The sequence below is a fragment of the Erpetoichthys calabaricus genome, chromosome 8 (assembly GCF_900747795.2).
Source record: "Erpetoichthys calabaricus chromosome 8, fErpCal1.3, whole genome shotgun sequence".
Lineage (NCBI taxonomy): Eukaryota > Metazoa > Chordata > Cladistia > Polypteriformes > Polypteridae > Erpetoichthys > Erpetoichthys calabaricus.
The window spans coordinates 4,996,217-5,013,780 of NC_041401.2; the positions used below are offsets into that span (position 1 = coordinate 4,996,217).

Here is a 17,564-nt window from a genome sequence, read left to right on the forward strand (position 1 = left end):
GGTAATCAGAAGGTCACAGGTTCAACTCCGTTTTGAGAAGTGAGCTGCTCTTATTCTTACTATTTTAGAATAAAAACATACATTTGATTTGAGTCGAACAGCCACTGTAAATTTATGGTACTTGTAGAGGTCAGCGTGGTTTGTTTTTTTATTCAGTTTTGTTCTCTCAGTCGCATTCACGATCCCACCCCTTCGATCCGACACTGCTGTTTTCACATAAAGACGTGTTTGAACTCAGATGATGATGACGGTTCTACATTGCAGAAAGAATGCACGTCGCACTTTTGCCGTCGCTGTACTTTGTGTATGTAAACGGGAAGCTCTGCAGTCTACTTGTGACTTTACGCTGTAGGGAGATAAGTAAATAAATCAAGATAAGTAACGTTCGACGAGGCTTTTATGTAAGTATAAATGTTTCTTATGTAAAGACCATCAAAAAACAATCCCAAACAGGAGTTTGCACAATATGTTGGCGAGCCCAGTAAGCCGTGCTGCTTCTGTGAAGGACAGGTGACTAGCAGGATGACGCCGGACCTCGTCCTGTATCCAAACGGTGCCATCTGTCGCCTTTACGCCTGGTGCAGCTGCGTTGTTCTTATATGTGAGTGGACGTTTCTTGTGGTGAGGGCGTCTGTTCTCCTTCTCCGATGTGGGAGCCTCGTCCTCACCTGAGTTCACCTCTGTTATAGCGCGTCTGTATGTGAAAACAGCAGTGTCAGATCTCGGGTGGGTGGGATCGTGAACGCGACTGAGAATAAAACAGAATAACAAAACAATATGCTAACCTTTACATGTACCATAAATTTACACTGGCTGTTACAGACTTAAATCAAATGCATGTTTTTATTCTAAAATAGTAAGAATAAGAGCTGCTCACTTCTCAAAACGGAGTGCTGCGGGGTCAAACCTATGAACTTATGATTACCAATCAGCTGTTGTTACTGTTGTGCCACCAAAGCAGTCAAATGACAGACGTGTCAATGTCTCACCCTGACGCGGGTTCCTTTTCAGCAGTTATATTATTGAATAGAAGTGTACTTGTTTAGTTATACTTGTACCTTTTGTGAAAGTGTAAAAAAGTGGCTTCACACATTACAGGTGCTGGTCATAAAATTAGAATATCATGACAAAGTTGATTTATTTCAGTAATTCCATTCAAAAAGTGAAACTTGTATATTAGATTCATTCATTACACACAGACTGATGTATTTCAAATGTTTATTTCTTTTAATGTTGATGATTATAACTGACAACTAATGAAAGTCCCAAATTCAGCATCTCGGAAAATTAGAATATCAATTAAGACCAATGCAAAAAAAGGATTTTTAGAAATGTTTGCCAACTGAAAGGTATGAACATGAACAGTATGAGCATGTACAGCACTCAATATTTAGCTGGGGCTCCTTTGGCCTGGATTACTGCAGCAATGCGGCGTGGCATGGAGTCGATCAGTCTGTGGCACTGCTCAGGTGTTAGGAGAGCCCATGTTGCTCTGAGAGTGGCCTTCAGCTCTTCTGAATTGTTGGGTCTGGCGTATTGCATCTTCCTCTTCACAATACCCCATAGATTTTCTATGGGGTTAAGGTCAGGCGAGTTTGCTGGCCAATCAAGAACAGGGATACCATGGTCCTTAAACCAGGTACTGGTAGCTTTGGCACTGTGTGCAGGTGCCAGGTCCTGTTGGAAAATGAAATCTGCATCTCCATAAAGTTCGTCAGCAGCAGGAAGCATGAAGTGCTCTAAAACTTCCTGGTAGACGGCTGCGTTGACCTTGGACCTCAGAAAACACAATGGACCAACACCAGCAGATGACATGGCACCCCAAACCATTACTGACTGTGGAAACTTTACACTGGACCTCACGCAACGTGGATTCTGTGCCTCTCCTCTCTTCCTCCAGACTCTGGGACCTTGATTTCCAAAGGAAATGCAAAATTTACTTTCATCAGAGAACATAACTTTGGACCATTCAGCTGCAGTCTGAGGCGAGACGCTTCTGACGCTGTCTCTTGTTCAAGAGTGGCTTGACACAAGGAATGCGACAGCTGAAACCCATGTCTTGCATACGTCTGTGCCTGGTGGTTCTTGAAGCACTGACTCCAGCTGCAGTCCACTCTTTGTGAATCTCCCCCACATTTTTGTTTCCCAATCCTCTCCAGGGTGCGGTTATCCCTATTGCTTGTCCACTTTTTTCTACCACATCTTGTCCTTCCCTTCGCCTCTCTATTAATGTGCTTGGACACAGAGCTCTGTGAACAGCCAGCCTCTTTAGCAATGACCTTTTGTGTCTCACCCTCCTTGTGCGAGGTGTCAATGGTCGTCTTTTGGACAACTGTCAAGTCAGCAGTCTTCCCCATGATTGTGTAGCCTACAGAACTCGACTGAGAGACCATTTAAAGGCTTTTGAGTTAATTAGCTGATTAGAGTGTGGCACCAGGTGTCTTCAATATTGAACCTTTTCACAATATTCTAATTTTCCAAGATACTGAATTTGGGACTTTCATTAGTTGTCAGTTATAATCATCAACATTAAAAGAAATAAACATTTGAAATACATCAGTCTGTCTGTAATGAATGAATCTAATATACAAGTTTCACTTTTTGAATGGAATTACTGAAATAAATCAACTTTGTCATGATATTCTAATTTTATGACCAGCACCTGTATACACTTCATGTCTACATTTTGTCAATTATTACTAAAACATGAAAAACGTTTGTTTTAACAATGTGTTTACATGACATGCATGTGTTCTAAATAACGACACAGTATTTACTCAATACAACTCTAAGCAACTGACACGCAGGTAAACAGACTTGAGCTGAGAAAACCTTGTGCGGCGTTGGGGGGGGGGATGTGATAACAGGCTGCTTATCGACACATTTACAAGACAAAAGACGCCGACGGTGAGATGCAAAGGGATTTAAGGTGGGCCGAGTTCACGAGTTTTTTCGTAGGCTTTGGTAATTCTAGTGTTAAAGCACAGGAACTACTTGCAGCCCTGACATTAACCTTATGGCGCATTACAGCCCACCCCAAACACTGCAGTGCCCATCCACCTGTAGACATAACCTTACAAAGGCAGATGCGTCCTCGGTTCGTTTCGCTCTAAATCGTCTCCCTTTGAACTCGACACGTGTGGATCTTTACTCTTTAGGTGTCTTTTTCTTTTGTCCTTTCCACAGCCTTATTGCTCCACTGTAGATGGACTGCTGGCCCCTATAAATAAGGCAGCAGACGCCACATGTGCACAAACAAATGCGGACTCGAGAGCTCGAAAAGTCACAAGAGGGGGACTAAAATTTATGGACATTTATTAAACATCAAAAACCATTTAATTAAAAATAATTTTCATTTGTCTATCAAGGTACAAAGTGACAAGTCGTGGACGACCGCTTTTAGTATTTTGTGGCGAGTTTTACAAAAAAAAAAACAAAAAAGAGAGAGAGAGAGACCTCCTATTTACATAAATAAATCACAGTAGCAAACCCCACCGTGGCTATCTGCGTCGCCGGGCCGGACTGTCGGCTCTTCGGTCTGAGTGGCGGCCCTCCTTGGATGATTTCGCAGACCTCTGCACACCGTTCCTGTAGAAGTCCTCGCTGTCCTCCCTGAGGGTCCGCTCCTTGCGACTCCTGTCATGTGACGTGGATCGGCCTCTTTCTCTCTCTCTCCAGCGCCCACCGTACTGCTGCTCCTCTTCCTCCTCTCTGCGGCCGTACCTGCCTCGGTCCTTGTCACTTCTCCCGCCCTGGCGCCGCTCAGACCTTCGGTGGTCTTCTTCCTCCTCCTCCTCTTGTTGTTGTTGCTCCCTTCTGCGTCCCTGGGATTTGCCGGAATGGCGCATGTCCTCCCTTGCCATTGGTCGCTCCTCGCTGCTGTCACTGTGCCGATGGCCGTGCCTCCGATTGTCCCACGTTGTTGTGGTCTTCTTCTCAGGGACCTGCTCTTTCTTTTTGGCAACTCGGTTCTTACTCCGCTTCTTCTTCTGCTTCTCATCAGAATCTGAAAAAGCAACGCAGGAGAGTCGTGAGTTAGGAGTACAAGCGCAGCACAAAGACGTCCATGAAAGGCGCACACACACACAGTGTGATCTCGTAGAGAAGGTGGCCTGCTGGCTCGGCCCTTCAAATGACACAATGGGGCGTCACACTGGCAAATCAAATACACGCCAGGGAGCTTCTCCACACACAAACTCCTGACCAATGCATACTCCGTAATGTGAGGACACCTCCCTCATTAAATCACCGAAGAGGTCCTCGCTCGTTATAGAGAATCGTTTGTTAAAAGATCGAAACGGGGAAATTCACTGCAACAGTCGTCTGTCTTTATCTTGCAATCTTTTACAATGCTCTTCAATAAATCTGTAAAGGAAGGAAAGGAACTTTGGCTTTCCTGTTCCCAATTTTGAGACTTTTACTCTTTAAAAGCCTTAGTAGGCCAGAAGCCTGCCAGTGGAGTTTGGGACCAGGCAGCCTTGGGTGAGGCCTTAGAAATGGGCAGTTGTGGCTTTTCATTGTTATTCTAAAGACTGCCTCAATTATTATTTTTTTATTTGCGTGGCAGGGTCGTACTTTTTACATTTATTTGCATAGCAGACACTTTTGTTCAAAGCGAATTTCAAAAGCGGCCAACGTATTCGAGTGAACGGTTTGTGGGGGGGATTCGAATTCCAAATTGAGGTGGACAGCTCATTCCACCAGCTACAAGCTACACATGAAGAGTCCTGACTGAGATTTGATGCCATGCAGAGGTGGTATCACCAGATGCCTTTCAACAGCAGACTTGGGTGGTTGAGAAGGAGCGGACCACCTCACACAAGGGTCTCCAAATGTAAAGGTGAAGACCCACTAACTCAAGAATCAAGGATTTGATCTTAATATGTGCTGCTTCAGGGAGCCAACGCAGAGGTCTGATAAGAGGAGTGACACATGCCCTCCTCGGCTGGTTAGGCACCGGTCTTACTCCTGCATTTAGAATTGTCTGCGGCAGTCTGGTGACACATGCCAGTTGTTCTGCCAGCAGAGAGTTGCAAGAGTCCAGACGTGACAGGACCAAAGCCTGGGCCATGAGTTGTGTGGTGGGCTCTGTCTGGAATGGTCTGATCTTTTAGATGTGAATCTGCCAGGCTGAGAGACCGTAGTGACACTGTCAGTGAAGGACAGCTGGGCATCAACGTCCACCAGAAGTCTGTGTACCGACTTGGCGGGAGCCGAGCTGAACGGAGGTGGGGTGCTGAATAGACGGACGAGCTGGAATAACAAGGTGGTCTGACATTGCAAGTCTGAGATGGAGGTGGCGCTCCTTCATCCAGGTTACAACATCAGGGTGGAGATTCAATCTGATCCCGTATCACAACGCTGTCCGCAATGTAAAAACCACCAAGTAATGGCATGAGAAAAAGTCCACCATTCTCACGTTTTGGTCTGGGTGGAGTCCACCTTTAAACTTTATGGAGAAGTGGGATCTCACAAGAACTGCCACTTTGGTACCCAGTTGACGCCAAAATTCCAAAAATGTTTTTTTAAGGTATTGGTGGTACCAAATGAACGTTGATACTGGGACTCAGCCATGACCGCAAGTAGAAGACCTGCTTTAAAAAAAGAACAAAATGTCAGGCAGGCCACAGCAGGTGACACTGAAGGGACTGGGTGAGTGACACTGGGGCACCACAAGGAACAGGCCTGTCACCATGTCTTGTCACTCCGTACACCTTTGACTAGAAACAGAGCAGCAGGTCACGTGACTTGAGGAAATTCACAGATGATTCAGCACTCATGGGGTGGGCTGATAAAGGGGGTGAGACAAAGGAGAGGAGTCGGGGGGAGAACTTTGAACTTTGTCTGCCACGTAACATCAACAAACACCAAGGAGCAGCTTACCGACTTCCATCTCACCAAAGAGCCTCCATGTCCAGTCACTATTTAAACAGTGGATGTAGAGGTGGTCCACTCCTACAAGTGCTTGGGGGTCCACATCAATGACAGGATGGAGTGGTCTCCTTAACACAGAGGAACTGGAGAAGAAAGGGCAGAGCAGACGCTTTTTCCTTAGGAGACTGCAGTCCTTTCATGTGGGAAGTGACACCCATCACCTCTTCTCTATCTCACTGATGGCCACTGTGGTGGGCTGGGCTGGGCTGGTGACACCACTTCAAGAGAGGACCACCAAATTAACAAGGTAGGCTCAGTTATGGGGCACACTCTGGACTCCTTGGAAGTTGTAGAGGAGGAGAGAATGAAGACAAACCTAAAGGCCATTATGAACAATGCTGCAATCTATACTTGTATTATATAGTGCCTTTCATATCTATCTATTATATAGTGCCTTTCATATCTATCTATTATATAGTGCCTTTCATATCTATCTATGTATTATATAGTGCCTTTCATATCTATCTATGTATTATATAGTGCCTTTCATATCTATCTATACATACATCATATAGCACCTTTCACATCTATTATATAGTGCTGTTCATATCTATCTATCGATCTATTATATAATGCCTTTCATATCTATGTATGTATTATATAGTGCCTTTCATATCTATCTATCTATACATCATATAGCACCGTTCATATCTATCGATCTATTAAATAATGCTTTTCATATCTATCTATGTATTATATAGCGCCTTTCATATCTATCTATCTATCATATAGTGCCTTTCACTCCATCTGTCCTTCTATTATTATATAGTGCCTTTCATTATCTCTCTATATTATATAGTTCCTTTCACATCCATCTATCAATTACCGAGTGCTTTTCACATCTCTCTAGTGCCTTTATTATCTAACAATATGTGAGAAAATGTCCCAAAAACTCCACATAAAAATGTCTGCAGTGCCACATCATCACACTGGACATGCTTGGTGTTCGAGGCGGAGGAATTCCAGTGTACATGTAACTTAAAAAGAACAGAAACACCAGCACAGCAGCACCTCACTGCCCTGTCCAAGGCAATGCTGCTAATGAATTAAATGGCGGAGTAACGTCAATCCTCCTCCTCCTCATCCTATGCTGCATTTCCTACCCTACCCATAATGCCGAGTTCATCTCTGGTGCCCCATATCTTTGTATTGGTCCTTTGCCTCTACTTTTACACACAAGTTTTTATTCCTCTTCTATGTGATTTGTTTGTATTCAGATGAAAGTTTTTTGAATATCCTGATGTTTAAGTGAAAGTGTCCAAGGCTCGTCCACATCGTACATCCAGAGGTTTAGGATTTTGCTGCTGCACCGTTTCGAGTTTCACAGACGAGCTTCACTTCCCACCTGTCCACTTCAGGGTTTGAGGTTTTGTGTTCTCCAGCTTGTTTTATGAGCTCTGATGCCAATCAGATCAGTACTACAACAACGAGGGGGCTAGCGAGTAAAGCTGTGCGTTAGGGGTGTACATCAGCACTGGCATCCCACCGTAAACGCTGTGGACACTGGACCACTTCACTCACAAATGAGGATAATGAATTGCCCGTTACGTGCTGTAAAACGTACCCATTAAGATATCAACTGTCTTGTTGCCGTCATTTTTATCATCCTATCTCCGAGTGCCTGATATTCTCAGCATGTGGAGAAACAGGGGCAGGCCGGTGGGCAAAGGGCAGTGAAAAAGTTAAGACGCTCAGAGCGGGCCTTCACTTGACGGAGAGGAGCCGAGCTATCAGCGTGCTGAGGTTTAACATCCCGGCCGAGCCGAACTGAGTTTTGGAGAAAAGCAAAATGAACTCCCTGCTAGAAATAAGCAACGAAAATCAGGAATTGCGCTGATCCCGCGTGTGAGGACATTCACCCCTGTGACTGTGTAACTGGTGAGGGCTCTGTGGCTGCCGGAGCACAGCTCTGAAATACAGCAAGTCTATTTTCATTAAAATAAAAATCCCATTTTCAGTTCTTTGTATTGTTTGATTGGACGGAGTTCACTAAAAGCTGCGGAGTGACTGGGAGTGTCAGCACAACACTTCAAAAGGGCCAAAGTGTGACGGGCCACGTTTTGTTTTTCTCATTTCACTCACTGGGACGCGTCTCGTGTGCTCATCGGGAACGCGGAACTACGGCATGGGACACCGTTTCCGTAGCAACCCAAAGTAAATAAAGTGAAACTTGGCGTCTGAAGCCAAAATGAGAGCTTCAAGAAAAATAAGAGCCACATGTTCATGTCGAGAGCACACGTCCACACGAGGAATCTCATCTCGATTTGAAATGACTGGGCGGCAGGCGGCAACGATCTGTGGGAATGGCGTTAAAAAACAGACACGTAGAGGACACACAGGAGCTGCGCTGACACTCGGGGTCTTGTTTGAGCTGCACAGCTTTAAACACGGGGCAACCACTGCAGACCACCTTGGTGCGGAGGTCAATCTGCAGTTGGAGTAGGAGTGTGTGTGTGTGTGTTTTTATTCGTGTGTTAGCCACTAAAACCTGACAGATGTCACAGCAGGAGTCGGAGTCCTTCTTAGTGGCGCACACGTCTCTGCATGTCCTGCGGTGGGTTGGCACCCTGCCCGGGATTGGTTCCTGCCTTGTGCCCTGTGTTGGCTGGGATTGGCTCCAGCAGACCCCCGTGACCCTGTGTTCGGATTCAGAGGATTGGAAAATGGATGGATGGATGGACGTGTCTGCATACACTGGGGCTGTGAATGAGGCCTTCGGACGTACTCTGGTGCCCTGAAAACGCTTGGTGACAACGGGACAGATTAGGACTGGCTGACAGATGTTGAAGTTATCTCTCAAAATGTTGAAAACTCAGAAACACACACAGCTACAAAGTCTGGACTCACTCTGAACCAAAGCAGGTACACAGTTTATGATTTCATGAGTGCCCCCCCGCTTCTGGGAATGAGGCTGTGCATCCCCTCACTTTTAGTGTCAGGAGTGTAAAGGAGTTTTACGAGGCAAGAAACAGACAGTTAGAGCCATGAACTGCTGTACTTTTCAAGTGACTTTGGGGGAAACAGGATTTAGATAGATAGATAGATAGATAGATAGATAGATAGATAGATAGATAGATAGATAGATAGATAGATAGATAGATAGATAGATAGATAGATAGATAGATAGATAGATATGAAAGGCACTATATAATAAATAGATGGATAGATAGAAATGAAAGGCACTATATAATAGATAGATAGATAGATAGATAGATAGATAGATAGATAGATAGATAGATAGATAGATAGATAGAAAAGGTACTATATAATAGACATAGAGATATGAAAGGCACTATATGACAGACAGACAGACACTTTATTAATCCCAAGGGGAAATTCACAATGAGCTCCGGAATGGTGAAACTCACTGCCTCAGAGACGGAAGGAAAGGTAAATAAAGTCACTTTGGGGGCCAGGAATACACCCGAGTGCAACAATCAAGACAAGGACAGGCCCTTCAGACCAATGAAGCTCATCAATCGTGCCCACTTAATTCCTCCAAAACAACATCAAATGGAGGTTTAAGGGTCCCTAAAGTCCTCCCGTCTACCACACAATTTGGTCTCTTATTCTAAGTGTCTGTGGTTCTCTTCCTAATTTTTTGTGAAATTTCCCCTTAATAAGTTTCCAACTGTGTCCCCATGTTCTTGATGAACTCATTTTAAAGTCTCCGTCTCAATCCACTGGACTAATTCCCTTCATCATTTTAAACACTTCACTCAGGTCTCCTCTTCATCTCCTTAAGTCTCAGCTCTTTTAATCTTTCCTCATCACTTATCCCCTATAGCCCTGAATCAGCCTGGTCGCTCTTCTCTGGACCTTCTCTAGTGCTGCTATGTCTTTATGGAGACCCAAACTGCCACCAGTACTACAGATGAGGCCTCACCAGTGTGTTATAAAGCTTGAGCAGAACCTCCTGGGTCTTGTACTCCACACATTAAGGCGCTATATAACTTGACATTCTGTCTGTTTGCCTTCTTAATGTCTTCTCAACACTGTCTGGTGTGGGAACTGGCTCGGACACAGACAGGCAGACACGCTCATGTCACCCAACACATGTTTATTTACACTATGTACAAAGTTCTTGTGCTCACAAACCCCAAAGTCCTGGCCACACAACAATGCCTTCTTCAGGCCGCCTCCTTGCCTTCCTCCCAACATCATCTCACTTCCTCCCGACTCTTGTCTCCGAGAGGCAGCCCCTTTTATATGCACCCAGATGTGCTCCAGGTGCTCCCCGGCAATCTTCCACTGGCACTCCCCAGTGTGGCGGAAGTGCCGGCTGCGTACCCGGAAGCACTCCGGGTGTCCCCTCTTTTCTTCCCCCCAGCACTTCCGGGTGTGGCGGAAGCGCTGGGGTCCAGGGTCCCCAAGGCATCGGGGCGCCCCCTGGCAGTGGCGTCCAAGCTCTGTACCCGTGGCCCCCAATACAACCAGGGCGGACGCCCCCTCGCAGTCTGGAGGAGAACTGAGCCCTCCTCCTGTCTTCCTGGGCGTCCCAGCCGGGTGCCACACTGGATTATTAGAACATTAGAGCAATCAAGACAAGAACAGGCCATTTAGCCCACCAAAGATCGCCAGTCCTGTTCACTTCATTCTTCCAAAATAACATGAATTTGGGCTTTGAAGACCCCTAATGTCTTACTGTAGACCACTAGACTCTTATTCCATGTGTCATTTGTTCATTTCCTAACATTTGTGCGAAATGTCCCCTTAACGAGTTTCCAACTGTGTCCCCGTGTTCTTGATGAACTCATTTTAAAGTCACCGTCTTGATCCACTGGACTGATTCCCTTCATCATTTTAAACACTTCACTCAGGTCTCCTCTTCATCTCCTTCTCCTTAAGCTGTAAAGGCTCAGCTCTTTGAATCTTTTCTCATAACTCATCCCCTGTAGGCCTGGAGTCAGCCTGGTTGCTCTTCTCTAGTGCTGCTAGGTCTCCATAAAGACATAAACTGCACCCAGGATTCCAGATGAGGCCTACAATAAGTCAGTTGCTTTCTGTGGAAATTTATGCTTTTATATCTTTGCATTGTAAGATTTCTTGGGTTCTCTTGTCATGAGAGCATTAGAACATTCTGGAGGAGCCCATAAAAAGCTCACCAGTCCTGTCCACTTCATTCTTTCTAAAATACCATCAAGTCGGGTTTTGAGGGTCCCTAAAGTCCTCCTGTCCACCACTCTACTCGGTCGCTTATTCCAAGTGTCTGTGCTTCTCCGTGTACCTCCGAATGTTTGTGTCAATTTTACCCTTAAGGAGTTTCCAACTGTGTCCTCGTGTTTTTGATGAACTCATTTTATACTCACAGTCTCAATCCATTCAACAAATTCAGATTTTTAAAGACTTCAATCAGGTTCTCTCTTAATCTTCATTTGCTTACAGTCATGTGAAAAAGTAAGTACACCCCATGGAAACTGCTGTCTTTTTCAATAATTTTGAACAGGCAAACATGAGATCGTCACACAAGCATGGTCTACAGAAAAAAATGACATACTTGAAGAAATGACACACCAAGTGGACATGCTGTAGTCACCACTTGAAATCCATAAAATTAGAATCAGGTAATCAAGGATAAGGCACAAATGATTAGACCCTCCTCAGGGAGTATGCAGGGGGACCGGACCATCTTAATTAAATCAATGATCTCCAGGGTCTGGTGTTCTCTTCCAAACTTACACTGCAGGATCTCTGGGCAATTTGTCCAAGTCCCTGCAACTGCAGGGTGAGCCAAAATGAAGTACCCCATTTCTCAAGGTCACTGTGTGAGGTAGAGGCAGTCAAGTGGGTTGAGGGGTCCTTTGATAGGCGATCCCTTGTAGTTTTCAGTTGGCCACCTGCCTTGGTTCGGTGCACACCATGCTGTCACTGTCGAAGCGTTCTTCAAAAACAACAAACCCATCATCACTACACAACGCACCTTCCGAAAGCACTTCAACATTCCTCCTAACGGTGACATCCCAAACTGGAAAACAATTCTAAACTGAGACAGCCGGGGACAACATTGAACAGAAAATCTCCAGGCCATCCTTGGTCTGTACAAATGAATGCCTGAAAACATCCAAGCTGTAAGGGCATCCATTTTGCAGTCTCCTAGACGTTCTGCACGCTTCTGCCTTCGGCATTTCCAACACGTCTTTGATTTTGCATGAGGACCTTCATTTCCATTCATACAGAATGACGGCAGTGCAGGAACTCACTGAGAGAGACTGGCAGAGCAGTAGAGAGCTGTGCGCCAACATTCTGCAAACCGTTCCTCGAGATGTCATCGTCATGTGACATCAGCCACGAGGCACATTTCCATTTGAATGGTTGTGTAAATAAGCCAAACTTTCACTATTTTTCATTAAGGGCCCTTATTTTATTGAGAAGGTGGGGGAGCAATGGTCATCGTCACTTCAGAACGTGACATTGAAATGCTAGAGAACTGGAAGGCATGGATGTGGTGGATGCCTGGTGTCAACAGGATGGAGTAACAGCTCACACGGCCTGCGCGGAGATCCATGCAAGTTTTGTGGGAGATGTTTCCGGGGAAGCCGATCTCCCTGCACGGTGATATCTGGTGGCCTTCACGTTCGCTTGATCTCGCTCCATGCGATTTCTTCTTGTCTTAAGTCGAAGGGATACACTCACCGACCTCAAAACCTTGAAGCCCTCCAGGACGCTATTTGTCATGAAATCACCGCTATTCCCCTTGAAATGGCTGAACGAGTCATGTGAGCATTCAGAAATCGTCTCAAAGAGTGTCTCGTTAATGATGGCCACCACCTTGAAGATGTCATTTTTAAAACACAGTGGGAAAAAAATCTATTTTATATCCCCTTTCTGGTGTTGTAATGAAATTGATTTTATCTTGTAGCGTTTTGTACAATAAACATTTGAAATCTGGTACTTCTTTTTGGCTCAGCCTGTACCACCAGGAAAAGGCCACACAAGATTGACCTGAATGTGAGGTGAAGCTGTCCAAAAAAAGAACATTAGAACAAGACGACACTTTGCCATTGTACATCTAGGCCAAGACCAGGCCTTCTGGAACAACGCCATGGACAGATGAATCAAAAATCGAGTTGTATGGACACAGTAACAGTAGACATGTTTGGTGTAAACCAAAGACAGCATTTAAGAGAAGAACCGCATACCAGCTGTGAAGCATGATGGTGGAAATGCTGTTTTGTGGCTGCTTTGCTGCTTCAGGGCTGGACAGCTGGCACTCATTGACTCAATTCTGCATTCTGCATCATGTCAAATAGTGGTTAAGGAGAACATGAGGCCATCTTCCCGAAAGTTGAAGTTGAACCAGAAATGGACCTTTGAACACAACAACGATTCAATGTACACTAGTAAACCCAGCAAGGATTGGCTCAAAAAGAACAAATGGTGGGTTATGGCCAGGCCTTGAAATGTTGTGGGGGATTTGAAATGTGCAGTACATGCAAGAAAACCCACAAATTTTTGCAACTGAAGGAATTCTGTGTGGTGTAGAGGTCACAAATTTCACCGAGTCAATGTCACAGACGGGTGGGCAGTGACGCAAAAATACCTACAAGAAGTTGTTTCTTCTCAGACCAAGGGTGTACTTACTTTCTTCCCTAGTAGACCACAGACCATAGAGATTGGAGTAGATTCATACCTGGTGGCATGGATCGTGGACTACCTTACAGACAGATCTCAGTATGTGCGTCTCGGGAACTGCAGGTCTGACATTGTGGTCAGCAACACAGGAGGTCCGCAGGGGACTGGACTTTCTCCGGTCCTGTTCACCCTATATACATTGGACTTCCAATACAACTCGGAGTCCTGCCACGAGCAAAAGTTCGCTGATGACACTGCTATCGTGGGCTGCATCAGGAGTGGGCAGGAGGAGGAGTATAGGGACCTAATCAAGGACTTTATTAAATGGTGCAACTCAAACCATCTACACCTGAACACCAGCAAAACCAAAGAGCTGGTGGTGGATTTCAGGAGGACCAGGCCCCTCATGGACCCATGATCATCAGAGGTGACTGTGTGCAGAGGGTGCAGACCTATAAATACCTGGGAGTGCAGCTGGATGATAAATTAGACTGGACTGTCAATACTGATGCTCTGTGTAAGAAAGGACAGAGACGACTATACTTCCTTAGAAGGCTGGCGTCCTTCAACATCTGCAATAAGATGCTGCAGATGTTCTATCAGACGGTTGTGGCAAGCGCCCTCTTCTACACGGTGGTGTGCTGGGGGGGCAGCATAAAGAAGAGGGACGCAAATGCAAATGCATTACAACTGTGAACTGGGCATTCCTGAAATTTAATGAAGTATAAAAACAGACAAACGGGAGTATCGACTGAGGTGGGCCTACGGTTACGTGCATTTGATTAAAGGGGATTGACGTTTCAAGGAGAGGTGTCCTCAAAAGCCTTTTACCACAATAAAACATTTGGCACAATGAGAGAGCAAGCAGGCTCATTTAATTGTCTAGTGTGACGAGAACATAATGTTCAGTCTCCTTTGTGTTGCATTTTTTCTTGAAAAAACATATAAAAAGTGTTGCATTTTTTTGCTTGAAAACTTACATACTTCTCAAATCTGATCTTACTTCTGTAAAACGTGCAAAACACGAAAAGTACAAAATCAGAAATGTAGAAAGTATAATAATGATACAAATAATAATAATAATAATAATCTTCTTCTTTCAGCTGCTCCCGTTAAGGGTCGCCACAGCGGATCATCTTCTTCCATATCTTTCTGTCCTCATCATCTTGTTCTGTCACAACCATATCATCTGCATGTCCTCTCTCACCACATCCATAAACCTCCTCTTAGGCCTTCCTCTTTTCCTCTTCCCTGGCAGCTCTATCCTTAGCACCCTTCTCCCAATATACCCCTCATCTCTCCTCTGCACATGTCCAAACCAACGCAATCTCGCCTCTCTGACTTTGTCTCCTAACCGTCCCATCTGAGCTGACCCTCTAATGTCCTCATTTCTAATCCTGTCCATCCTCGTCACAACCAATGCAAATCTTAACATCTTTAACTCTGCCACCTCCAGCTCTGTCTCCTGTGCCACCGTCACCAGCCCATATAACATAGCTGGTCTCACTACCGTCCTGTAGACCTTCCCTTTCACTCTTGCTGATACTCGTCTGTCACAAATCACTCCTGACATTCTTCTCCACCCACTCCACCCTGCCTGCACTCTCTTCTTCACCTCTCTTCCACAATCCCCATTACTCTGTACTGTTAATCCCAAGTATTTAAACTCATCCACCTTCACCAACTCTACTCCCTCATCCTCACCATTCCACTGACCTCCCTCTCATTCACACACATGTATTCTGCCTTGGTAGTCCTACTGACCTTCATTCCTCTCCTCTCTAGAGCATATCTCCACCTCTCCAGTGTCTCCTCAACCTGCTCCCTACTCTTACTACAGATCACAATGTCATCAGCAAACATCACAGTCCACAGGGTCTCCTGTCTAATCTAGTCTGTCAGCCTGTCCATCACCATTGCAAATAAGAAAGGGCTCAGAGCCGATCTCTGATGTAATCCCACCTCCGTCACTCCTACTGCAGACCTCACCACTGTCACACTTCCCTCGTACATATCCTGTACAACTCTTACGTACTTCTCTGCCACTCCCGACTTCCTCACACAATACCACAGCTCCTCTCTCCTCACCCTGTCATATGCTTTCTCCAGGTCCACATAGACGCAATGCAACTCCTTCTGGCCTTCTCTAAACTTCTCCATCAACATCCTCAGAGCAAACATCACATCTGTGGTCTCTTTTTTGACATGACACCACACTGCTGCTCACTAATCATCACCTCACTTCTTAACTGAGCTTCCACTACTCTTTCCCATAACTTCATGCTGTGGCTCATCAGTTTTATCCCCCTGTAGTTACTGCAGTCCTGCACACCCCCCTTATTCTTAAATATCAGCACCAGTATACTACTTCTCCACTCCTCAGGCATCCTCTCACTTTCCAAGATTCCATTAAACAATCTGGTTAAAAACTCCACTGCCATCTCTCCTAAACACCTCCATGCTTCCACAGGTATGTGATCTGGTCCAACAGCCTTTCCATTCTTCTTCCTCTTCATCGCTGTCCTTACTTCCTCCTTGCTAATCCGTTGCACTTCCTGATTCACTATCTCCACATCATCTCTTCTTTCTCTCGTTCTCTTCATTCATCAGCCTCTCAAAGTACTCTTTCCATCTGCTCAACACACTCTCCTCACTTGTGAGTACGTTTCCATCTTCATCCTTTATCACCTTAACCTGCTGCACATCTTTCCCAGCTCGGCCCCTCTCTGTAGCCCAATGGTCCTTTTCTCCCTCCTTAGTGTTTAACCTCTCATACAACTCATCATACGCCTTTTCTTTAGCCTTCGCCACCTCTCTCTTCACCTTGCACCTCATCTCCTTGTACTCTTGTCTACTTTCTGCATCTCTCTGACTGTCCCATTTCTTCTTCGCCATCCTCTTCCTCTGTATACTCTCCTGTATTTCCTCATTCCACCACCAGGTTTCCTTTTCCTCCTTCCTCTTTCCAGATGTCATGCCAAGCACACTTCTTGCTGTCACCCTTACTACATCTGCTGTAGTTTTCCAGCTGGCTGGTGACTCTTCACTGCCACCCAGTGCCTGTCTCACCTCCTCCCTAACCCAACCCTTGCGGTCTTCCTTTTTCAACTTCCACCATTTGATCCTTGGCTCTGCACTCACTCTCTTCCTCTTCTTGATCTCCATCATCCTACAGACCACCACCCTATGCTGCTTAACTACACTTTCCCCTGCCACCACTTTGCAGTCTTCAATCTCCTTCGGATTGAATCTTCTGCATAGGATGTAATCTACCTGTGTGCATCTTCCTCCACTCTTGTACGTAACCCTGTGTTCCTCCCTCTACTTAAAATACGTATTCACCACAGCCATGTCCATCCTTTAGGAAAAATCCACTATCATCTGACCTTCTTCATTCGTTTCCTTGACACCATACCTACCCATCACCTCCTCGTCTCCTCAGTTCCCTTCACCAACATGCCCATTAAAATCTGCTCCAATCACCACTTTCTGTCCCTTGGGTACACTGTTCATCACTTCATCCAACTCATTCCAGAAATCTTCTTTCTCACCCATTGCACACCCAACTTGCGGTGCATATGCACTAACAACATTCATCATCTCATCTCCAATTTCCATCTTCATAATCATCACTCTGTCTGACTCTCTTTTCACCTCCAAACACTCTTGACATGCTGTTCCTTCAGAATAACTCCAACTCCATCTCTCCTCGATACCACACCGTGATAGAATAATTTGAATCCACCTCTGATTCTCCTTGTCTTACTCCCCTTCCACTTAGTCAATATGATGGAGAGAAGGAAGGTTGATATATTGTGCATGAAGAGACTAACTCTCAACCCCTTACCAGTCATACTGCCAACATTCAAAGATCCTACCCTCACTTCCACTTTCTTTACTTTCCTCTTCTCCTCCTGCCTTCAGACATGTCTCCCCCCTCTTCTTTGGCCAACAGTAGCCCAATTTCCGCCAGCACCCAGTTAGCTAACAGTACTGGTGGCGGTTGTTGTTAACCCGGGGCTCGACCGATCCGGTATGGAAATTTGTATTGATGTCCG

At 45.4% G+C, this 17,564-nt stretch overlaps 1 protein-coding gene across 2 annotated transcripts in view; it reads right to left on the bottom strand.

Annotated features, from left to right (window-relative positions):
• Positions 1-3,298: 3,298 nt before the first annotated feature.
• cwc22 (CWC22 spliceosome associated protein homolog) overlaps positions 3,299-17,564 on the bottom strand; it is a 279,770-nt gene continuing 265,504 nt past the window's right edge. For both annotated transcript variants that reach the window (XM_051930614.1, XM_028806203.2), the window contains exon 21: positions 3,299-4,006. In XM_051930614.1, the coding sequence (XP_051786574.1) occupies positions 3,501-4,006 (506 nt within the window). In that variant the 3' untranslated portion in view covers positions 3,299-3,500. The remainder of the gene's footprint in view (positions 4,007-17,564) is intronic.